We start from the raw sequence: 26343 nt of genomic DNA, 5'->3' as shown, positions 1-26343 counted from the left end.
TCAAGACAAGGATAGGAAAATTATCAGTCCCCTACCTAGAAAATGCTCACCAGGCTTAAAGCCAGCAAAAATCAAGCTCATTTAGAACAAAAATGTCAGAATCAACCCCCTGACAACATATAGAGTTGATAGAAATTCCATTTTCTCCCAGTAACACATTCTGCAGAAAAATACTGCAACCAATTCTAGTTAATGGTCTCATGAAAAAATAACAGAGTAAAAAAATAGCAGAGCAGATTGAGTCATTTTCTCAGTTGGGGATATAGAAAAGATTAAGGAATGAAAAAGTGGGCAACACGAGCAGCACTTGTCAAGCTGATGACACCAGAGCATGCCAGCTTCCCTGGTTCCTGCACTGGTGGCAAGGAGCTAGTGCTGGGATTTCCCTGCAATGTCACCTGTTCTCTCACTCTGTTCTCCAGGAAGGAAATCTGCTTCTGTTCTGTTGTTCTACAGAACCAAGAACTGAACAATCACCAAAAAGAAATCAGCTGTTGTAGTATCACCCACACCAGACATTTTCTTTCCAACAATCTGTTAGGTTTCTTGAGAAGCTCTTCCTCAAAATGCCAGAAGTTCAGACGAGAGCAAAGGTTTTAGCATGGCAGTGCCCATGAAAGCCAAATTAAATATCAAGGGATACACACAAAATGTATTCAAGCATCTAGTATTTTGTTATAACATATTTTACTGGTTTATTGTTTAAAAATAAATTTGGATTTGAGCTAAAATGTGAGGTCTGAGAAAAAAAGTTTTTTCCACAATACCTTCACTGACTTACTGGACTGCTTCCATTGAATTGGATTTTAGCATATTTAAATTCTTCTCTCCATAGTTGAGCCATAAACAGAAAAAAAAAATAATTCAATAATGCCTCATGAATTTTAACAGACTTTTGCATGATTTATTGATGTAAATATACTTCAAATAACTGGTTGGACATTAAAGGGCAAATGAAATGTTTTTTCTTTAACAGACAACTTGGAAATGAACAGTATAAATAGAACATAGTCATCACCACTTTATTTTATGTCATTCCAATCTACTATCAATTTCTTTTCATATACAAACTTTTTTGTAGTCTTGAATACCTAGAAAACTTGAATAATGAAACATATTATTTACACTGCATATGAGTCACAAATAATTACAAATAAAAAATACAAAATGATTAAAATGTATCATTACATGAAAAGCAAGGAAGATACAGTAGATGTTCTGATTAACTATAAATGCTCACACATTTGTACATACATTTATAATCTGAAATTGCTAGATGATATATCTGATGATCTTGATCAGGAATATTAGTTCTTATGCTTGTACTACTGGAGAGGAAGCAATACTTTCAGACATAATGAGCCACTTAAGAAACATTTATGGAACTGCATAGGATGAAATGTATTCTTTTTAAAAAACAAAAATAAAATATTTGACATTGCAAAATATAAGCATTTTCACTCATGCCATTGAGATACATTGTATATTAAACCAATACTGTAAGATGGCATCGCAAATAAATCATAACAGAGCTATATATCGTTTTAAAAATAAGCAACTCACATGGCATTTGTATCATAAAATAGCAGATGTACATTATTATTTACATTGCAAACCGAAGAGAGAATAACCCCATGAAACTGCAGCAAACGAGCTGTTCGAAACACTGATCACAGACCTGATTCATAAAATCCGTAGGCATGTGTGCAGGATGTGTGTAAAAACTGGTCCTGGACGTGTGCTTTGTGAAGGCTTAGGACCTCCTCTGCTCAGTCCTGGTTCACAACAACATTCAAAGTTCCTAGCACAGAACCTTGGTGGAAACTGAGCCCTACTCGCCATGACCCAGCAGGGTATTTGGGTACTGACCACTTCAGCCGCCAATCTTTAAACTGTGGTTTTTAGAAAGTCAGACACCTCCTGCCCCGTAGCAGTATTACAGCTGCTCAGTATAAAATTTACATATGGAAATTGAAATGGAACTCCTGTGTGACAGCTGATCAGCATTGACTGCTGTATTTGAATGGTTTTAGATCCACCTCTGGAACGTGAAATTTGATAAATGAGCTCTGCCTCACAATTGTCCTAATTGGTTTCTTTTTTCTTTCCTTCTTATTTTCCTATATTTCTAGATAGTTTCCATGACACAAAAGACAGTAGGTGCTACAAATCATGTACTCTTGCCAACATCAGAAATTCCAATTGCTGCAAATTCTGTTTTTCTCAGGATCTGCCACTCTGAACTGCATTGACTATGTGTCTGCTCTGAGAATTGTGTCAACATGTGTTGTGCCTTTACACATCAGCTCTACAGCGTAAGGTGAGCCCGCTGAACTCAAAAAGTTGGTCTGCCCCTAGCAATGAACCTAAAACATTCTTACAAAACTTCTCACCTGAGATGCAGGATTGTTCTGCAAATGTTTAGTGTGGCCTTTTATCCAGGATTTCCAGGCATTGAGCAGCCCCAAAAGCTACTGACATGGTTGAAGAGATATCAAAAAATTCCAGACAGGAAAAAACAAAAAAAGGGTACTACAAAAGAGATAAACCATCTTCTCTGTCATGAGAAAGCAAGTCTATAACACACTACCAAATGCAGTCTGCACATATGAGAACTTGAGTAATGCAACACAGACCTAAGCTATTATGTTTTTTTCCTTTTCAAGCAATGGGAGAAGAATAATAAATACAGCTGGGTGGTATCTTGAGCAGCCAACACAGTGCATTTCACACTGTGTTATCACAATGTTCAGAAGAACAAGCTCTGTCAATGACTTCCAGTCAATTAGCTAACTTTGGGACTGCTAAAGTCTGGATGGATTTGGTGTCTGGATTGTGTGTGCTATGTAATTTGTACAAAGTCATCAGGTACCTTTTTTTTTGCCTTTTGGCTTCAAAAGAAAGACAGTAAAGGAAAAAAAAATATTTTATGAGCAGTTGTTATGCAATCAGCAAATTTTAATGAGGAAAAAACCAATTCAATAACTTCCCCATCATATCACCTTTTTAACCATATACACAAATTTTTTTTTGATTTGTCCTAATATTCTGTCTTCTTTGATCACCTCTTCAGTGACTTAGCTCTGAAATAGAGGCATCCCAGTCACAATCAGGATCAAAATATTTTTGATTGAAGTTTCTCTGGAGAAACACTTTTTATGGATATTGTACGACTATTATGACAAGAATTAAAGTGAGCTACCTACCAGAGGATGAGGTCAAATAAAGTGAGAACTGTCCTAAAGAAAACTTGAATTTTTGGGGGTTTTTTAATCCAAATAATTTTTCCACTACAGTATACTCCCACTTATAACTGGAAGCAGAAATTGGAACAACTTCTATGAAGATGCCAGTGTCTATGGCAAAGGCTTCATCAAATACATCCATTATAATGACTCAAGAAACTGCAAAACTGTGTTAGCAATGCAAGGACTTCAGAATTTCCTCAGCCAAACATCAAAGGATTTTTGTTCTTTTGCTAGTCACTAGTAACTCATAAATGAAATTTTGGATCTATTTATCTTTATGAATCAGGTACTGTGCAAAGGTCATGCACTGAAATAGCTCATCACTTTTCCCTTTCAAATGCATTAATGGGGAATCAGTAGGATGGAGCCCACCACAAGTAAACTAGAAGCATGAGAAAAGAGTATTTGTTGAATAGAAATGTTACTGTTAGTATTTAGACAAGGCAAAACTTTGCTTGGTCCTGTGAAGAACAAGAAAACCTGTATTTTGATTATAAACATTTATATGAATACTAGCCTAAAACTAGAGGCATTGAAATAGAAGATGTATAGTATATTGTATATTGCTTTTCTTATAGAGTGTACATTATGTTTCTAATATGATGACAAACAAGTAAAATCTTTTAGGACAAACTAAAAAGACCTAATTGTAACAAACACCATTTATAGCAGGTCACACCATGAAAGCAATATGTCAAGCCACAACACAGTGCAGGCACGCTGTTAAAAGATAGCCTGGGGTTTTCTGAGAAGGCTGTTTTATCCTTCAGCTACCTGTTAATAACATACCTGCATGAGTTTTGTAAAGTTTTTTCTTCTCGTTTGAGGCCTTCAGAGGCTTTGTAAAAAGAAGGGTAAAAAAGGCAAACTGTCCTCAGTTACACTTTGGAAGAATTGTATCACCAAAGCCTACTCAAAAGGAGGCAAAAAGATTAAATTAAGAAGTATCAATAGAAGTGGAACAGAACAAGGCTGTTTTGTTTCCTCTAAAGAAGGCTCTGGCTATTGGCACTGTTTGCATTTGCTAGTAAATAGAATTGGCTTATCAGGAGGAGATTCAGGAAAGGCATTCACTGATCTCTCTAAGCCTGTAAGATTTACAAATAGCATCTGCTTTTCCATTTCCCAGCAACATATGGAGAAAGACCCTTCACTGTATGCAGGTCTGTGTAAACACTTAGACAAAAAGTAGTAATTTTAAGACAAGAAGAATAAACTTTAGATTACATTATTTTTCCAGAAGCTCATAGGATCAACAGCTATCAAGACATACATTCTGTTATAGGAAGAGCAGTACAAATGTTAAAGCTTTTAAGACCGTATATAGTTCACTGCACACACAATTTTCCCATGGCCTACACATATGGCACATCAAGTTTTTACACAGACTCATGTTCCCATGAAGGGATTAATACGGAATTCTGAATGTGTTATACTGGTGCTGCAGCCTTGAATAACTTGTTCAATGCCACAGCACAAGCCTGGTTAGTAAATACATCATGCACTTCAACTGCTCACAGTCAAAAGACACAAATGACAGAACCAAACTTTACTGGGTTTTTTTTTTTTTTGTTGTTTTTTTTTTCAAGTAGGTAAGTCTTTGGTTAGTAATAAATTCTGTTGGTTTGGGGAAGCAATCATAACTGAAATAGCAACTTTCAACCAGAGGTACTTACTGGAACTTCCAGACCACTAAGTCTTCCAAACAAATCCCAATAAAAATCTGAAATGCAGCATGTGATAGTTTGTATGGACTCTGCTTCTGTTGGCAGGTGGATTCCTTTACTGAACAGCTAGTTACAGGACAAGTAATCAGATGCAATTTTGCAATTAATCCTTTGATTTCTGTGTGGGAAGAGCCTGGCTTCTATGTTTTCTGAGCTTTTCTGTTCATGCCATCTGACAGTAGAACTCTAACTCACCCCATCCTTCCCAATAGATCACAGGGTGATATTTTAAAATAATGTTCAGATTTACAGAGTACTAAAATAAATCTCTTAATCATTAAGTTGACAGAAATCTCTAAGGATACTACCTTACCTCCTCTATGTATCACTAAAATGGAAAATTCTGTCATTAATTACGTTATTCTTTGTCTGCAAGAAATTTTATACAAACAGGTTCAGGTTCACAAACATCTCAGTGCTCTAAACCCCAATAGAGCTCTAGTATTCTTTAATGGCATCCAAGATTATTTTAATACTATGCAACCATTGTTGATAGTGCAAGGTTGTAACCTTATTAGTGCAGAATGCTTGTACAAGTGTCTTCAGATAAGCTTTTTAAGACAACACTAAAACAGTATTACAGAACTACATAAAAAGCAGATGCACCCAGAGGATGGATATTTGTCCATGTCCAGAGGAGTGCAGGCTTTGAGGTGGTCAATCTTCACATTTTAGGAGGACCAAATATTTTTATCCAGCATGCAGAACAGAGAAGTTTGAAACAAGACAAGCAGCAATTCTCAGCATTCATAAAGCTGAAATTAAAACTGCACTCTACTGAACAGTTCTGTCCCTTTGGTCTGCTCTCAGTAAATGACACACCAGCAATGGGTGGCTCATAACTCTTCCTAAAATTCCCACTCCCAGGACTGAGCATCATGAACTCAGGTGAAAATCCATCTTCCTACAATAATCCAAGTTACCTTCACATGTGTCTGGCTCTGTTACTACAGATGTTTGTGACCACCTTAGATAGGAATTAGCCCTCAGACTTTACTTTGGCAACACTGAAATTAAAGGGAAAAGTTGATACAACTCTAAGGCATCAAAGTTAATTGTCCTCTAGCATTACTTTCAGAGGAAATGAAGATGAGCCTGAATGAATCACCAGTTAAGTCACCGATTTCAGTTGGTTCCTGGAAAAATTGTTTGAACAAGTATTAGAAATGACTTTCCATTCACACTTTCTTCAATTTCATGACTCGGGATTAGAAGGGAGACTCAGAATCACAGTCACAGACAACTGGAAATATTTTATCACTACTTCTAGGCAAGATATTGCATGAAAAGTTCAATTTGTTCTCAAAGGCTTTGGGAAGAGACTGAACCATGACTTGGTAGGCCCAGGGTTTGGATTTCATGCCAATAATATGAGCTTCTTTTGCAAAAGTTTCTCCTTATTACAAATTAATCCCATTGAAATACATAAATATAAACCAGTAGATTATTTTTAGTAGGATTCAGTTCCTTCTCTAAGGTTGGCCATAGAGGGAGAGCAAAGTGACAAAGACAGTAAGGGCATTATTTGTGGCTGTGAAATAATTGGCTGGACATTTCCAGGATGGTAATCTGAGAACACCTTAATATTTCTGCTGCACCTGTGAACTGCACAAAAAGAATACACATAGCCTCTTCAAAATACTATGGGATCCTGCAAAGAAGAACTTTAGCAGAATTTTAGCGACCTGGGAAAGGTCAAATTTATAGCAAGAAGGAATGTAGTCAGTCCTAGCAGTGGAGCCCACCATATTCAGGAAAAAAAATTTAAAAACCCAAACAAAACTGTTACTGTTCTCTTAAAATACTTTGCTGGAAAATACTTGTGCCATTAATCTCTGGTCTTTAAAGAAACTGAAGTTTAAAAACTGAAGGGATGAAGACAGCCATGCTTTTTTTACTGAAGTAAGGAAGGATGCTAAAAGTTCATGAGTTTAGAATAAACCCAAGGGTATGTGACAATATATCCATAATATCTCAAATAGCTATTAGATAATGTCCACATATTTTGTGTTATTTATCCCTAACTATATTTCTACAAATTTAAGCAGTCATATCATGTTCTATAACATACAAAGTATGCCATGGTATGTGTATATAATGCGTAGGACGTGTGATGCAGAGAACTGCTGGTGCTGCTTGTCCTGACATTTCTGTTCCACCACTGAACCTTAACACCCTGGTAATAATGTCCACACTGAATTCCAGATAAACTGCATTGATGCTAGTTAAATCCCAAAATCAAGCTTACTCTTGACCTCTTTTACAATGAGGACTTCTTCAAGAACAAAAATTTGCAAAAAGAACTCTAGTTTATAAGATACCCTAAAGACAATGAGCATACTTCACAAATATTTTTCACAGTGATTTGCTTCGCTGACTTAAATTATTATTTGTACCCTACACTTTTCAGTGCCTCAGGTCTGAAATGCGGAGATTTTGTAACAGGTGTGCAGGAAAGACACATACCACAGTGAGAATTTCTAAAGAAAGTGGTGGTTATTCCTGAGCTGTACATATGTCAGCTTGTGAATACGAAAGTAAAAATAATTACTTAAGTTACAGTAGAAACTGCATGCAACTACTGTCAGCCCTGTCTTCAGCTGAGACCCAGCTTGTAGCCTGAAGAATTTTTCACCTTGATCAAACAGACTGAGGTTCCCTATTTGCAGTGGATTGATGCTCCTTCAGGGTGGAATTGCCCTGCTGCGGAAAATAAGTAATTGAAGAAGAATTAAAAGTAAAATGGTTTGTTTTTACTTTGTTATATCCAAGCAAGAAGCAACATGGTGCAGAAGAGAATTCTTTAAAATGCAAATATTTGAGGCAATGGAAAATAATTATCCACTTTTTAGTGAAGATATGCTGAGGCTTGGAAATTTTCTTTCACTGTAGCTTTGTTATTAGATTTGGGTTTTGGGAGTTGTTTTTATTTATCAGTTGAATAAATTTAGCAATAAATTATCTCCTCCTCCCTCTTGCGAAGAAGATGGAAATGTCAAGCCAAAAACTTTCAGTATTCAAACAATAGCTTTAACACAACTTTCAGTGTATAACTTCAGGTACTGAACTTTGAAGGGACTGTGGCCAAACTGATTAGACAGATAAAACAAAAACTGCAAGGTGGATTTAGAAGGTGAATAAAACAGAATTAAGAGTAAACTTTGTTATACTTCTTTTTTGTGATTGGAACTGTTTTCAATGTAATTTTATGGCTAACTTGCTTTCAGCTGAGCATTTTTTTTGTTTTTTTCCAGATGTTGTGATATTTTAATGTACCCTCACCTCTGTTAGTGAATTCACCCTTCTCTGGCAAGCCCATGGTATCTATTTTTAGCTCCATGAGTTACTAATCCAGTTTCTCTGACAACTGCAATTTATTGGAAGAAATGACTAGTGTTACGTTGTCTCAGAGCTATGAGCCCATTTGAGAAATCAGCTTCTTAGCTGACCTTTAAAGCAAGTGAGAATAATGTGCCTGCAATTCCACAGGGTTTGGATTTCATTATCACAGCAGTGTATATGAGATGGGCCAGCCCTGCTCATTGCCTCTCTGTTTTGTTTTCCTGGTAATTATAGAAACTGTTTACTGTACATGGAAAATCTGCAAGTTTTCTCAGCTCTTGAGGACAATACTATTTTCTAATCCTTTTCTCTGGAGATTAACAGTTCACAGTGTGGAGGACTGCACACTGTTGACTCTTCTCAAGAGGAGCTTTCCCACGGACCATGACTGCGGTGAAAATCATCACAGATGTCCAAGGATCGTAACAGTGACTGCAAACAGAAGAGGGATGTATGGGAGCAGTGTAGCAGAGTGGCAGCCCTGGCTCTTCCCACTCCTCTCGGGTTCAGAGCCTGACACAATTACTGTAGGAGAATCTGGGTACTCCAAGTGCATAACAACACAAGTATGATTCAGGACAAGTCAGACAGAAGCTTTAGTAACTATAACCACAGTGAGAGAACGTCCAGACAGTACCTCACCCTCTGCTCCTCTTTCTTTCCCAAGTGGTTACAGACACTGACCTACATACTGTTTCAAGCTAATTAAAAAAAAAAAAAAAAAAAAAAAAATATACATTTCTGGGATGGAGGAAGGATGGATGGATGGATGGATGGATGGATGGATGGATGGATGGATGAAGAAGCTATTCCAAGAAGGAACAGTGCAGTAAATAACATGATGGTTTGGAGAGATGGCTCTTGGTGAATACATCAGACAATACACTAGTGCTATCTTAGAGCTGAAGTGGGGAGCTAGCAACAATCACAGGTTCATAGCTTTAAATTGAAAGGAATGTTCTTCTAACTAGAATAAACCCCCTAGCCAGACTTCTAAAATCTTAAATATTAATAATTTTACTGTCACATGTCTTTGAATCACTGGCTAAAGGCTGGCCCTTGTCCCAGTCTTGTCTTTGTCTCTGTATGTATTTGATGTTCTATTCTTTCCATCCTCTCATTCTTAACTGCAGTGGAATTCACCTCACCTACAGCACAGCAGCTAATCTGAACTAGCCCTCCACCTCCATACAGTGGCCACTGGGAAGGAAAGAGAAGAGCCTGTTTAAGGCAGTGGTTTATCTCATCCCTAAGACTTTCTCCAGGACAGCTCATTCTTTGAAATGCCAGGATGTCTGCACTGACTGTAGAGGGATCTGACCTGACTAGCTCAGACCAGACATAAGTTTTAGATACCTAAATGCAGATCAACTGAATTTCTTTCATATTTACAGCAACTCCCCATACCCTTGGTTCTCTAGAGAACCCCACTGCAACCTGGGCACAGTGAGAAGTAAGAATAATAAGAAATATTCTAGCATCAAAGACCTTAATGGCTGTAACTTAGTGAAGTCCTAATTTTCCAGCAAGGCAGTATAAATGTCATGTATTAATGGGATGTTTATGGATGGCAGTTTTGTCTAGAATGGGGTTTGTTTAGACTTCAGTAAAAGGCACAATGCTGTCCTGTCAGTAAGCACTTTTAAAGCTTGGGTTTAGGATGCTCTGTATCTCTTACTAAGCTCTGAACAAAGGGGTTGAATTTCAGCCTAACCCAACATGATCTGCATGGCATTTCTGCAGAAGCTGCTGGGTAAAACAGTACCTCCTTGGAAATTTACTACACACAACTCTTGGTTGAGTGTGCACTTGAGAACTCCATATATAGGACTGTTTCTGAAGGAAGGGTGTGAACTGCAGACTATCTCATAGATAATGAGATAATAATAATAACCTTTTTATTATGATACAACAGTATTCCAAGCTTTTTTTTCTGTTTAGGTATTTCTGAACAATATTTACTTACAGTGCAAAGCAGTCTCCATTTTTTAAAAAAATGTTAACATTTATCCCTATATACTTTTTAGAAGACATTCTTATTACCACCTCCAAATTTCTAGTTTGCAAAGTTACTTCACAAGTGTTGCATTCAGTATTGAAACTCACGGAAGAATTCTTATTCCTACTTCCAGAAAAGCCAAATAATACAAAAAATCAGGACACTCTTTTGCATTTAGACTTAGTAGATTTTCTTTTTCCCCCCCACAATTTTCCTCTGTAAGTGGAGATTCAACGCTTATAATAAAAAACTCAAAAATAATGCATTTCTCATTAAATTCTACAAAAAACTTTAAGGATTATGGACTCTAAAATTCAACCTTACACTCTCAGAGTTCATAACACTATGTGCAATACCTTCTTGCACTTTGTATGAATAATCTCTGCATTATCCAAATAGATGAAAGCTAACATCAGCACCACATCCAGCTGCCCTCTCCTACACACAGACTTCACTTTCTTCAGATGCTTCTTATTTATACACTTGCAGGACCTACAAGAAGTTTCCAGAGGGGAATGTTTACACACTTAAACACTGATAAGCACATGGGACTTAGAGAACTTAACCCATATTTCCAAAACTTATTTAGGCGCTTAGAACCTCAGAATCATTCAGCAAAGCAAGATTCAACTTTCAGAGAGAGGCTGTGGTTAAGCAGAGAAAATAAGATTGAGAAGTATGCCCCGTAATGTACCTTGAAAAATTTTACCTGCTCCTTCTTAGGAAATGCAAATAATCTAAACTGGGAAGCCATGCTTTCAGTGTGCAGTTTCAGAATTATTTCAATCAACCTGAAGTGCCATAGAAACTTCTAAAATAAATATACCTGTCAGTACCTCCTTTTTCTTTCCCACATGATCTGTTCTCCCATGCAGTGGCTCACATCTAAAAAAATCTCTTCATGGTTATTTAATACTAAGCTTGCTCTTAAGCAATAAGTTCAGAAACTCTGATACTGATTTAAAAGTATGTTCCAATCTCATTAGGGAAGGACAAAAACAATACCTTAGGGATGTACTGGTAATAAACAAATGCCAAAATGGATTAAACAGTATTTCCCCTCTGTGGGCATTAATCAGTTTGAGCATCTATTTACTACTGTGTATAAAACAGAAGTCATCCACTGTATATATCTGCCTGATTTATTATTCCTATTTATCATTCCTGGGTATATCTTACATCTATTACCTGTATTTCTTCCTGTGTTTCTAGGATGTGAAACTAGTCTCACTCAGTGGTCAGTCTTTTAAAATACTGTTTGCATCCCAAACTCTTTTCTAATTCTGTTCTATACCTCTGATTTTGCTCTTCCTTATTTAAGAAGCAACATATACTTTTAGAAAACTAACAAAAAACACGACCTCAAAAGTTACATGCTCTTCTTCTCTGAGGAAGATGATGGAAGGACAAACAAGGAATAACAAGGGTGTTATTCTGCCATTTAATGTCCCACTGAAAAGTGGTTTGTTAAGTTGAAAGGTGGTGTACAGGAGTCTACACAGAAGAGATTAGCATGGCTTTATTTATTGCTTCAAGAGTAGTCATTAGAGAGTATTGCTAAGGAATAATTACCTAGAAAATGAGTAGCTCAACGTGAGACCTTCTGATAATGGAAAGTTAATTTTGGGCCTACAAATTCACAAAAGCATAAAAAATGTGTGTTAATGATAACCTGGCAACTATCTCTCTGTTCTTTAGAATCTATATATGTTATTACCATCTTGACTACAGGCAAAGGTTTATGCAGGCATTCTGGCATGCAGCTCAGGTGAACGTGGCACACAGGTTTTGCATAACTGAGCTAGGAGCTCAAAGCTCAAAACCTTTTCTAAATCACACCCCTAATGGCATCTGAGAGTTGTGACTGGCAGTGCATATCATGTATCACATGCAAAGGGTTCAGACATTAGGGATTTGCAGAACCACAGTAGCCCATGTCTGGGACAGTCACCCTGGCTACAGTGGTAACTATTTATCCTGGAGTATGCTTATCTATCCCTCTCACACTTCTTTGATTCAATTTATTTTGGCCAGTGCAGGATGCTGAAAAGCAGCACAACAGAAGATTTGAGAAATACCACTTGGGCTGAAAAGAATGTAATTCAATGGGATCAGTCTCACTTATCTTGGCCATCTTAAAAAACAGATGTCTAGTCTAAGTTTGCCATCTGTGGTCACTGAGAAAGTTAAGCACACTCAAATATCTAGGCAGCCTCATACTCTTTCTAAAGCAGAGGAGACAAGTGCCTGAAGTGCTTACCTGTCCTCCAGTTTTCAAAAGAAACTAGATTGTTGGAATGCCAAAGAGGGCCAGACAGCTGAAGGCGCTGCTGCAGCCAAGGTAATCAGCATATCCCTCTTGAATCATGTTAATTCCACTGCCTCCTTGCTAGCCAGGCAAGACACTTGTTTCTCTGAAATCCTCCCTTCTCTTTTTGTCCAAGTTAAAACGTGTAAAACACGTACAGCCTCTCTCTGCCTTTGGAAACTAAAATCCCTGGAGCAAACAGCTGTTTTAACATCTGCCTCCACTGATCCTTTTGCTAAGGCTGCCAGCAAAGTTGCCTCTTTGCATCACATGTTACACTGGGCTCTCTAATGTGAACCCCAGCCCAGAGGGAAGCAGACTGAGATGCCTCATGCTGTTTTCAGAGGCCATCTTGTTGCTACAGTGACACAGTGACGCCAACCTGGACCACAGATAACTGAAGGTCAACCTTTCTAAGGCACAGGAGCAAGTTAGCATCTGCAGGGGTGAACGATCCATTGCCTATGACTGAATTGCTGCATTCCTCAATTTCACTGTTTCTCTTGCTTTCAAGCACGATTAACAGCCAAGCCACAAAAGATCAATTGTGTATATGAGGTTAAATATTTCACAGATTTTTGTTGTATGTCTGCTCAAGCATTGTAAATTAATAACGTTGTTAAGGAGTAACTCCTATCTGCACAGATAAATTTGGTGCTTGTGCAAGCTAAAAACATCCCATGGACTGTTAATGCAGACTTCACCCAAATCCACCAGTGATAACTTGCACTGTGGTCTTTTCCCTCTCTAAGGATGTGAGTGCCTGCTGTGTCACTGTAGCAGTTTTGTCTTGCAAGAGTAATATCAGCCCTTTAATCCCAGTTATTCTTTAGATGTAAGCAGCCATGTCAACAGTATATGCTAATTAGAACAACAACAGGAATTATTCACTATGTCACATACAGTGTGCTAAGGGAAGGAAAGTGGAGGTCTTTTGGAGAGCAGAACCCTGACCAAGAGCAGGACATAGCATGCAAGATGATGGAATTATTAACAGAAGCAAAAGCTAATCAACTCCTACTGGTTGAGGCTGCTGCACACTCAGCATCTTCAATTCATCCATAGCCTCTCCTGTCACTGGCACCCTCAATCCTGTACAGCATTATGAATAATGTATTACCTTGAGGGAAAGGAACCAACTGCCTCTGAGTTTGACAAGCATTTTTAAGCTTCTTGTTTTGCTGCTAATTTAAGCATGTTGCTATTTCCAATACTACACATGCACAATTTTGCAAAAGACCACCAGAATCCAGAAAGGAAGCCAGGAGCTCTGAGACTGCATTAGGACAGGGAACTAGCTCTCCTTAGCAAGCTCTGAGCACTCAGCAAAAGTGAGGCAGTGGCCTGAGACTAGAAGAGGAAAACTCAGAAGATGCCCTAAGTTTACAGTGCTGCTTCTGGATTATAGACTCCTTGACAGGACCGTCTGCATGAAGCATGTAGCATGTGACAGCCTGTGGCAGCTGAAGAATCAGAAAGCTGTCCAGCAATTCAACCTGCCCCAACAACCAATGCAGGTCTCAGACTCATTTACAATTCCACACAGCCGTTTTCGGTGCTATTTTTTTTTCCATTCATTTTTAAATTGCCTGAGAGAAGGATCTGTTCAGAGCAAGAAATATACAATGTGAAATTGGTTATCAGAGTTTACATCTTAGTGCAGGGCTGATACTTTTAAATGCATGCAGCAATGCAGCATGTCATGGTTTTGCACTGCTTGCTTTATACAGGAAAAAATGGAAGATGGATGTTAAATATGCCCAATCCTGTTGTTGGGCTTGGTAGGGAACATTGTAAGCACAAGAGGAGATAGCACTGTGAAATGGCATGTGAACACACATGAACTGCCATGGACTGTTAATGACTCAATCACAAGGATTTCTTCAAAACAGGCAATTCCCATACAAGAATTTCAAGGTTTTAAGAGCTCTGGTTTTCTGTTTGCAGAGGCATGTTTCCAGGCTTCAAAACAGATTCAGATCTGAAACTGTATGTGGGAATGAGCAGAGAAGCCAAAACCACAATCACAGCTAATGACTATTGGCTTTCTGGAATTAAAAATGAAATATCCTTTGGGATCCTACATGAAAACCACACTTTGACAGTCCTGGCTTAGTAGCAATTCTCCCGTGCAGAGGCTTTTGTCTTTGAATGGCAAATTTTACCAGAGGGATGCAGAACAAAATTTATCTGCCACCCTACCACTTCATCACTATTTCCTTTTTGCCCCAAGTTCATGATCTCTATGAATTGCATCACAGAAAAGCCTGTGTGATGGGAAGCTTCAAGCAGATGGAAAAATCTGACACAAGATCTGTAAAAACTGTTCTGGGGAAATGACTGTGGACTCTCTTCACTTTGGCCTCCTGATTTTTGTACAAGAAACTGGCCACAAAGAGATTAATGAACAGCTAGGGGGGGTCCTCACATCACCTTCCCTTTGCCTTGTACATGCAATACAAAATAGATCTCCCTCTCTCTTCAGAGAGGTTGGATTTGTTCTGCACAGAAACTCAAGACAGCAGATGTGGCTACTTGCAGCTACATGAAGAAACACAAGAATGTAAATTCTTACCCAGAGGAACCAAAGATCATCTGTTTTATAAGGAGTAAAAACTTGAAAGGAAGTTCCAGCTAGAGTATATGATTTCTGTAACCATTTCAGCAACTCTAACCTCCCCACCTCATCATCTCAAGATAAAAAATTCTGAGAACCTTTCTATTTCTGAAGACAATGCCAGGAAAATGAGAACCTTTTCCCTATCACCAAAAGTAAGTGCTGTTGGAAAAACGTTGAGTCTGACAACCTACCACATAATTGACATGACAACATCAATCTCGATAATAAGTTTCATTTAACTTTGTAAAGGTGTCCAACAAAATAAGTTTGCAACCTAATATGAAAGGCAGCAGATGCAACTACTTCTTTAGAAAGTGCTGAGAATGTTTTACATTCCTCACATTGACATAGAAAAATGTCCCCAGAGAGCCCACACTGTTTTCATTAACTTCCCTCATCATAACACAAGTAAGACAATACTTAGTATCTGTGCTGCAGTTCTAGATATGTTACCTTTACATAAGCTTATGAAAAACAAAGACTGTATACTTTTATACAGTCAGTGTACTCTAATTCAGGGAGCTAGATGGGTTATTTTCAAACACTATCAATGTATTCATGGTGATACAGATACCAATTTTCAGTTCTCACACAGATCTCTATGATTTTAAATTTCCTTATACAACAAAAAGTCTCTAAGAGGATGAGGATGGTGATACAAACTGGTTTTGATTGCTTCTCCAATTTGCAAGTAAAACTAGCATCTATCCATCATTCATTAAAAATGTTTCCATTGATCAAGATCAGGTGTAGAATGTCTAGGTTAACCTAGACATTTCTTACTGCCAACTGTAGGAGAAAAGTTATCGAACTACAAGCTTTTGGTTTAAACCTCTACATGTGTACTCTTCACATAGGTGGGTGGTGAGAAGAGAAAAAGAGGTTGGCCAGATAGGCTGGGACTGACACCAGCACTTACTGAACAGTGAAGACGTGCCAGAGAAGTCAGACTGAAATCTAAATCTACTAATGGCTATTTGAAAAAAAATCACTCTAGGGAACTAAGTAATGACATAAGAACCATGGATTTATTAGCTGGGAAATGGCATTCCTCTTTCAGTGGTGAAACATGAACTTTGATCCATTTATGATTCTTGCACATCTCACTGGTGTTCCCAGGGTAAAAAAAATGCATTCTACATCCTGTGTATGTGCAAACTAATGGCTATAGGCTAAAACTTGTCATCCTGTGCAGGAAATGCTCAGATCTGTAGTTTGCATGGAAATTCCACAACCTCTAGCTTGAACGGCTTTTTTTAAGTAATTTTTCAGATAGGCCACAGAATTCCATATGCTGTTTATCAAGGAAGATAAAAAAAATAACTCCTCTAATCCCAAGAATGCTCTAATACCAATGGAAGAAATCTTTAACATCAGTATCCCACTAGAAAGTGAGGGAATTTGCATTAAAATAGGTTTCTGGGCTAATTCCCATGCTAATTCCCATTCCTTCCTCAGGCAAGGAAAAACTCACCCCTGCAGAGTAATTTCAGATGTCCTCTGAATGCTGAAGTCTGTAAAGGTTCAAGACAGTCCTTTCTCATGGAAAAGAAGCCTGAAACTTACTCAGCACAGGGCAGCAGCACCATGCTGACTCACAGGGGCTACTGGTCAGTGGGGAGAAACAGACAACTGTCATTCCTTTCACAGAAAGATCCAGCTGGATAATCCCGAAATGTGGTGACAGTTACTTACTTATTTTCAAGAGATGCCTCATTTTATGACAACTAAATCCATAAGCAAACTCATTTCTGTTCTGGATTAGAGAAATGCTGAGTTTCTCATGCCTCCTAGCTGCTGCTGAGTCTTATCTTTGATTAAAGTAATTAAAGGCCCACGAACAGCTAAGCCGCTTTGGAATCACGGCACGAATTTTAACAATCTGCAAGCTCAGAACATCATGACCCCAGTATGATCCAAAGGCAGCACACCTGCACAGGAAAACTGACCACCACTACCTTTAAAAAAGAAAACCTGAGAAATAAACCTGAAAATGTGCCAGATACACACCTTGCTTGAACTGGATTAACTGAAGACAATAATACTATTAATAATACTATTAATTTTCAACAGCAAAGAATTGGCCTTTTTTTTCCTTTTTTTTTTTTTTTCTTTTTTTTTCTTTCTCTTTCCCTTTTTGGTGTTTTTCTGATCTTAACTAGAAAAACAGGGAACCTTCAGCCAATCAAACAATAGAGGAAATTTCCAAATGAGCAATCATTATGAACAGAATGGATTTTCAACAATCAATCTGGATTACAAGCACAAGTCCTATTAAAAAATGTGGAAAACCAGCATCCAGATAGCTTCCAGTGTCTGCTGGAATTCCTCAGAATAAGTTTTCAATAGACTTTTTAGAGAAGTTCAGGGCTTCTACTGAAAATCAGTTTGTCTGATAATTTGGAGGGAAAAGAAGACCCATTGAGAAGAACTTTTCTCTTTGTCCACACATTGATCTTCTGCACTTTGTTTACATTGTCCTGGAAGGACTGGACATACAACACTGTAGGACAAATACTGAACATTATTTTAATATAAGAAGACAGTTCTCATCTAAAGCTTTAGCATAAAAACTGGATAAAGTAATTTACCAAAGTGGGGTTTTTATTCTGTAAATATTGATTTTTTTGTTGCCAAAAAGTCAAGAAATGCCTTCTTCCCACTTGTGTAACAATAAGGTTTGAAAGGTAGAATGTATGAAATATACAGTAACTTCTTCTGAAAAGCTATCTAAATTCACTCAGCTTACAGTATGTGGAATGTAATTATCCAGAAAGTGAAATATGTATAAAAATAGGTAAAATTCCTACAATATTTGTACTGAGTCATAATTCCTCCTGCCAGGAAGGTTACAATAGCTCTACAGTATATGTATGAAATGCTTGTTCATAAAGTTAAAAAACATCATTACCTTACTGAAGAACACATTAAATATAGGAATGCATAATCAGAACTGACTCTCAATTCTGCTTAGCTGGTGCAAATCTACAGAGAACCATCATCCTTTCTGCACAAAACAAGACCAACCTCTAATTTGAGAGTTGGGGTTTTGTTTTGTTGTTTTGTTTGCCATAGAGGGGCCAGACTTAAGTTTGTGAAAGAAATTCCTCTGGAAGTGGAAGTACATTGTTTAATATTTTTTCCTTATCTCCACTTTGCTTACAGACAGCAGTTACCCACCTTTTAAAATGATTATTGCCTGACATTACATGGAGCTTTTTACTGCCTGCTCAGAAGAAGGCAGTGAGACACAAAGAACCTCCAACTCCCCTGTCATGACCCAGTTCTGGGCTTGTGCTTTTTTGACGAGTCTTTGATCTGCAGCAGGCCTCATAGGCTAGTTTCCCGGAGGAACATGGTGCCGATGTTGTAAGACACCTTTCTCACTCTGGCAGATGTGATGGAAGGTTTTGGCGGCTTCTGACCACTTCTGACCTCCAGGAAGTAACAGATCCCAGGAATTTCCTTTGGAAAGTTTTCTGGAAGCTCTTCACGGGAACGAGGGATAAAAATAAAATTTTCTTCCTTTTTCAAAAGCCTGGAGAAAAACAAAACAGAAGGATATAAAATACTGTAAAACATATTCCAGAAATGACTCTTTGGAAGAGGTGGATCCTATGTGCAACCAAATGAAAAGTGAGTTTACACTATTATGTAACATATAAAGAAATCAGGGTCCTCAGCTGACATATGTGAACTTATCATCATTAACTTAAAGGAGCTCTGTTCACTGAGATCAGCTGAAGGGATGGCTCAAAAAAAACATTCTCTCAAAATCAGTGTCAGTATTCAGAAAGTAATGTACCAGAAAGAGAACCAAATTCATAATGATAGTAATCCAGAACATATCATTTGGGTTAGTTAAAACACTTCAGTCTGGTCAGTTGGGCAGAAATTAACATTTCAGAGTGATGGCTACCAGCAGGTTTCCCACTGGAAGGCAGGCATGAAGGTGGCAGCGCCTGGGAGCTCTCACAGATAAAAGCAGGGAGGTCAGTTTGTGCCCCTCTCACACTCAGTATTGGGTTCAAATACAGCAAATCCAACTACAACAGCAGAATCAGATCTGACACTATTCATCAACAGTACCCATGGGTTTAATCTAGGCTATTTGGTTGGGTCAAAAAGGGATCCAGGTTCCCTGGATCCATGAAGCCATCTCCTGGCATGCCTGCTCAGCTGCTACAACACCACAGACCTGACTCTGCTGCCTTCTGCCATTTGCCATCTTAGCCATGGTGGAGAAATCTCTGAAAATTTAGGGCATCTTTATCAAGTATCTTCCCTAGAACTATCTGGACTTGCAAAATAAAGGAAGTAACTCTACATTTTCTTTTTTGTTTCCAATAAATAAAGTAAATTAAGTTAGTGGTATTCAATCTCTTGCAGGATTGAAAAGAGCAGTTTTGAGACAATGGTAGATTCTGAGCACAGTTGGATATACAAAAGCATTCATCCTCTTTTCCCTCCAACGATATTTATTCTTTCTGTCAATCAGTTTCAAGCTCAAAAACATAACTGGGAAGAACTGTATAAGTTTCCACAGAATTTTGTAATAGGTAGATTATTTAATGTCTGTAAAGCTGATTTCTGGAAAGCAAATGAATGAATGAACCCCACTGCCAGGAAAATTTTGCAGGACTATCAGTATATGCAATAGCACTTCCTTTACTGAGTATTTTTCATGAGTTTTGTATGAGACAGTCTGTATGAGTTCATTGACATATAAAGGCACTTTCTTTCCAGCTTTTAAACAATAGCTCGATTATAAATCCAACAAAGTTTCTGCCTTTGAATTTCTGTGGAGAACTTTATTTAGCATGTGCTTCGAAGGTCCAGACTGTCAACTTTATGACCAAAATACTGCAGTGCTTTCTAAATTGCATGAATGTTTGTGGAGGACTCTACAGAGAAGCTTCTCTCTTTTCATCTCTTCAGTGTTTGCAGTAAATATTTTGTATGTCCAAACTACAGATTTAATATACTGAAATAACTCTTCACAGCTTCCCAAATGAGATTTCTGCATGTAGCAGCTGAGATCTTAGAACTTTCTAAGTTCTAAGTAGTGTAGCCACTCTACCTCACACTGACTATTCACTATGGAGCAACCAGACTTCCTAAAAGTCAGTGGTTTCCTCATCAGAGTCTAACATCGTGCAATTTTAATGACAGTTACACAAATCCAAAACTGCAAAACATATCTATATTATTTTATTCATTTCAGGGCTGGCACTAAGATTAGTTGATATTTTATACTATTTCCTAATTTTAAAAAAGTGCAAGATATTAATTACCCATCTTATTTTCCCTTGTTTTGTGAATTGTAACTTGGTTGCAATTAAATGTTCCAGAACTGAGACAATTAGTCTCTTGAAGACTCCTCTACTGCTGTGGCTTGTGATAGATTCCACATCCCTGTATTAGATGCACTGCCTGAATCAGCCTCTAACCCTCAGAAATTGTCCAGATGACCCTTACTGAGGTAACACCTCAGCTCTCAAGCAAACATGGCAGGAAACCTTTTTTACCAAGTAGGTGTTAATGGAAGTTACTTGTGCTTACATTCTGTCCAAATTACTTTCCACTTCTAAGGGGAAAACAAAAACAAAAAATAATAAAAATAAAATTCTGGCTTATAGAATACTATTATTAAAAAGATTTTCATCATGATGGAAATGACCTCTTGTTAGCTTTCTCCTAAAGAACAGGTTCTTCTAATTCCTTAAATAGTATGTTGGTCCTGTCACTTGTCTTCCCAGTCTGAGAATGCGATCATAATTCAGAAATTGACTCTGATTTCTTACATCTTTGTGTATATACCAAAGAAACAAGTTATCTGCAAATTCTCAGTGCGTATCAGTGATGACAATTTTCTGCAAAATCTTGACTCTTACTTTTAGGCCACTTGTGATGTTAAAAAGAAATCAATAGCAGTTGATGGTCATGGCCATTTCTAAGTTTATTGAATTCCATTTTTATGGGTACAAATAGCCCCAAAAGTCCTTGTGCTAAGCAGGTGAATGAATAGTGCACATCCTTAGGGATGTGCACTGAGCCACCCTGTGGTGGGCTGACCTTGGCTGGACACCAGGTGCTGACCAAGCCACTCTATCCCATACAATCCATTTTTTGCACTTCCTCTCTGGTTCAGGAGAAGATTCAGCGTAAAACCTTCTGCCCTGGAACATTTCCTGGGTAGTGGCACCCAGTTCTGGTTGGCTGCCTCACCTCGTGGACCATTCCCAGGGCACTCCTTTGTGAACAAGTCAGACTGCCAGTTGTGAAAGCCTGAGAGAACAATCTACCCTGAGAGCACAATCTTATCCTTCACTGTCAGGAAATTATGTTGCAGCTTAAACTGTATAAAAAATGTTCCCAGATTGTCCCATATTCAGAAGGCTTAAGCTGAAGTTACACAACCTCCGCAGTTCAGGAATATTCATAAAAAACTAGTCTGAAAATATCCCAAAGCATTTATCTTAGCTGTATTTTCTGAATCACTTCTGTGAATTTCCCTTCAGGGCACTATTGAAAGGATATTTTTATAGTAGGTTTTTCACAGGTTCAGAATTCTGGGTTTCACTCAAATAGTTGGATATACAATTTACAATTCAGAGCTTGAATTGTGAGGGTCAGGGTACTCAAGCATTCCTATAAATTGCCTGGAATTAGTTCTGCACTCAGCTTGTCCTCTTTGTTCATATTTCAGGGTAGGAAGAATTCCTTGAACACTGATTTGCAGTTGATTAACTTTAACACCTTCTCTTCCTAACCTGAAATCTTTCAAAGCTTTTAAAATTCTTGTTCTGTCCCTTCCTCAGTGGGAATGATCTTGCTTTCTAACAAAAAGAGATAGTATATGAGAATTATCCAATTATTTTATTTTTCTTTTCCATTCCTTCATTTAAGAAAAAAATTCAGGAGGTCTGTGAGGCTGCCCCAGGCTCACTCCTGCTGCTAAGCAACAAACATCACACCTTGTACTTATCATTTTAGACTCTGATTCTTACTTAGGCAGATTACAGGCTTGTAGGGAAGTGTCTGTAACCAGTAATAGGTATTCTTAAATGTGATTATTATTTGAATGCTGATGACACTTTATGATGCATAATCTTTACTGTAAAATGAAAGCTGTTAAGTATTGGACACATTTCCAGCACCTGCATGCTTTATCAAACTTGTATCACAACTTCCATCAGGGGCCATTGTAGACACAAACATGTGATGATAAATGCCAGTAGTCTCATATAATTGAAATTCTGTTGTTTTCATACTGACTGCAAAATTATCTACTTTGGAAAACATTGAGATAAGAGAAATATTAACAGCAGTATTAACAAAGTGAACAGCAGCACAGGATGATCAAACAGAAGCACTGAATAGAATATAAAGTCAAATACATTTCAGTTTGTGATGAATCACTTTATTTATACACAATAAATACATACTCATACAAATTGTATTTAAGAATTGTTACATATGGATGTGTCAGATCACTACTTTTTGATTTGGACACTGCCAGGTAAATGTGTTAAATGTCAAAAATCCCCTTCAGAAACTCTGAATAATTCTGCCCCTTTGAGTATTCTGTAATTGCAGTCTCTTCTGGCCACTGTGTCAACAGTGTCATTTCTTGACTTCTTCCCTGTTAGTTTTCAAGCTTTCAACTATGCCAGAAGGCATGGTTTGAAATCAACTTTTCAAGTTGCCCCATGCACACTCATTTTACCTTTTCACATCATTTCCCAAGCCTGTAATATAAAATTTTTCCTAGCCTGATCCTCACTGCTTTTATCCACTCATCCTGAATGATAACTGTATCTTATTCAAACATGTATTTTCTTGCCATTTCTACTTCCTTTACCTGAAACCACGTGTCTAGCCTGTTACTTTCAGACACTTGTGATGCAAGTTCTCTGAATCACGCACTGAATTTGTTCAGCACGTTAACAGCAGATTGTTTACTGAGTACAATCATACAGATAAAAAATAGCAATAATTCTGCATTTTGTTGTGTATTGTTTTGCAATTTTGTGTTACAACATTACTACATAATCAGTCGCTTTTTCCACCTTCATCCCTTTTTGAAGCAACAGCCTACACTAATAACTTTCTGCAAGGTAAGTACAGGACATGAAGGTCATATAAGGTGAAAGATCAGCCATCTTGAAAAAAATGGTCCTATTCATACTGGAGTTCTAGGATTAAAGGGAAGCAAAAACACCTGTAGACTCATTTTTGATACAAGCTGAAAGATATGCAAGGGTGAGAAGATCTGACTCACGTTTTGGTACACAGGACTTAGTAAGAATGCTCTCCAAGGTGACTCACATTTGACCTGCCATGGTACAACATGCCCAGTGGCAGCCAGGCAGAGAGGAGACACAGGTAAAGAGATGCCATCTTCTCTGTGCCACATTGTACTAGGAGTCAGAAAAAAGGCAGCACAAACCCACAGATTGCTAAAAAGCTCCAGACACAGGCCCTCAAACAGTCTTTTTATCAGCATTGTGATGAAAATACAGTCACAGAACCATAGAATCAATGGGGTTGGAGATGACCTTAAAAGCCCTTCTAGTCCAACCCACATTCAAAGAACAGAAACCTCTTCAGCTAGATCAGATTGTTCAAGGATGACCACAAATTTGTGTCTCACAGAGGAAGCACCGTATCACTCAGAACCAAATTCAACACAACTAGCACTGTGCTCTGGTACACAGAAAGTGACTCTGGCCCCAACATGAAGGGAGTTTTGTGCACCACAGGTCCCACAGATACTAGAGAGCTCTAGCTGTATTTCCATAAAACTGCCTAGCTCACCAGTTTCTGCTCTCAGGAACACAAACATGAGGAAGCAACACCAAAGCCCCAAGTGAAATCACTCCCCTGAAATTTTTGCACCGCCCATTTGTGAAGCGCTAAGATCTCTCTTCTGAAAAAGTATGGACTGTGCTTTCAGAATAGCTTGAAAAATATCTCAGTTTGGAGAACAGCACTTTATAAGAACTGATCCTATTCAAGAAAAGTCCAGCTCCACAGGGCCTTGGTCACCTTTTGCCAGACCACAAACCACACACCAAAGGCCCTGCTACTGTGTAATTTTTGTAACTGGAGTACAAATGGTAAGCAAAATTATGGTGACTATTCAAGCAAGGTTTTAGAGGGTTCCTTCTATCCCACAGTGGATTACCAACAGCTGAAGCCTGTAGAATGCTGTGTATGGAAGGTCCCAAAACAAATTTCTTTTCAAATGATACCAAATTCCAAACAGAAGTTTCCTATATATTTATTGAATTTATTTTTATTTAAATGAAAATGTTTTCTGCAAACAATAATAGATTAGATTTCAATAGATTTGGAGAATAATAAGATTGTCTTTCTCTTCCATGTTACGAGACAACTGTATGAATCTATTTCTGTTCACTTTATGATACAAAGCTTAGTCAGTTATTCTATCTCTTGTTCAATTTGTTACACTCGCTTCATTCTCAAAATATGATCTCAAGTGACCAGGCTTTCCAGAAGAATGTCACTTTATGCACTAGTTTAATTATTTTTAATTTCTGACTGATTCATATTTTAGCATAGCAGACACTTCAATACTTGGATAAAGAAATCCCATTTAAAATTTTTATTTACATAGATAGCTATGGGGGAAAATAACTGAGATTCACGGTTCTGAATAGGAAAAAAAAAAAGTAATATTGTTTGAGAAACTGTGTACAGATTTGCCACACAGTCTCAAAACCTTCAGAAAATTACTTCAGATTTAGAACACTGGAAGATTGAGATATCTTGCCAAAAAAAGTGAGTGCATCAGCTGTAATCTAAGCAGTAGAAATTCTAATAGTCAAACTGTCAAATTTGAACAATAAGGAACACCTTTTTTACTTAGGAGTTGTTCCTCATAACCAGATTCAATCAAGCCTTCTCTCCATTTGCATAATTTCTTCAAAGCTCTAGTGATAATGCTTTGCCATTTTCAATCTTTTTTCCTACGTTATGAGAATGCTTCTATCAAGTGTGTCTTTACAGAGCTAAATAAGCAATTCTGTCTTCAAGAAAGCATTAAATCTCTCTGTAAGCTTGGCCTTACCAGAAAAATCAGACTTCCTTCTGAGAGAATGGGAGTATGTTTTCTTTCAGGAATTGTATTTAGCAGGCAGAACCCAAATCCTCAGTCAAAAGCTGTAACAGTGCATAAAACTACGCTGCTTTGTGAGACATCTCCCACTTCTTCTGTTACATATTTGTTTAGGCAGGAATGGCTGGCTTTTCTGTTCTTTTCTCCTTGTCTCCAATGCCTCACTTCTTTGCTTGTTCTGATACAAACTTGCAAGCGACAGACAGACATCCCCCAAGCAATACCTCTTTCCAGCTGTCCTGAAGCCCTACCAACTTTCTGTTGCATTTCACGCGTTGAGGACAGAGCATGTCACAAGATGGAACTGAAAACAGGCTGAAATAGAAACAAGGGGAAAGGGTTAGGAGCACTTACTGGTAGGTGGTGGGACTGACGTTGATGCGGCGCGGGTGACTTCCTGACTCGAACTTGCTCGCAAGGGTGACGTTGTTCCCAAAGAGACAGTAGCGTGGCATTCTCACACCAACGACGCCGGCCAGCACCGAACCTGAGTGAATGCCTATCCTCATCTGGAAAAAAAACACGAGACCCACGTCAGCCTGCCTCTCTTGCACCACCCATGGTAATGTCATTAGCCCTCGTTTAAAAGCAGCCCTTTCAAGTAAAGAATAAACCAAAGAAGAAAGAGTGAAGTGGAAGAAAACAGGCTCTTCTATTCCTCTAGCTTAAATCAGATGCAGTTAAAAGAAAGAAGAACAAAAAGATTATTATCTTTTCACTAAAACTATTTTCTTTTGTGCACATTTGCTGGAGACTGTGACAGTCAAAACAGAAATCATGAACAGAATAGGATGGGATCATCCACAGTTACTGCAATATCAGCCATCTAAATTCACAAATAAATACATTACAGAGATTATTTTTGCCACCACTTCTAACACTGGCTTTAAAGTAAAACCCAATTTTTATCTAACTGTCAGGAAGAGTAGTTAAGTGGAGTGAATGTGTAAGTTAC

The 26343-nt window shown here is 38.0% G+C and overlaps 1 protein-coding gene across 2 annotated transcripts in view; it reads right to left on the bottom strand.

Moving 5' to 3' along the window:
- Window positions 1-16250: 16250 nt before the first annotated feature.
- GUCY1A2 (guanylate cyclase 1 soluble subunit alpha 2) overlaps window positions 16251-26343 on the bottom strand; it is a 133844-nt gene continuing 123751 nt past the window's right edge. For both annotated transcript variants that reach the window (XM_086881967.1, XM_086881968.1), the window contains exons 7-8: window positions 25743-25897; window positions 16251-18782 (exon numbers count right to left, since the gene is read on the bottom strand). In XM_086881967.1, coding sequence (XP_086738093.1) covers window positions 18575-18782; window positions 25743-25897 — 363 coding nt within the window. In that variant the 3' untranslated portion in view covers window positions 16251-18574. The remainder of the gene's footprint in view (window positions 18783-25742; window positions 25898-26343) is intronic.

The sequence above is a fragment of the Cyanistes caeruleus genome, chromosome 3, assembly GCF_971803275.1.
Source record: "Cyanistes caeruleus chromosome 3, bCyaCae1.hap1.1, whole genome shotgun sequence".
Taxonomy (NCBI): domain Eukaryota; kingdom Metazoa; phylum Chordata; class Aves; order Passeriformes; family Paridae; genus Cyanistes; species Cyanistes caeruleus.
This window is presented reverse-complemented; position numbering and strand designations above follow the sequence as displayed.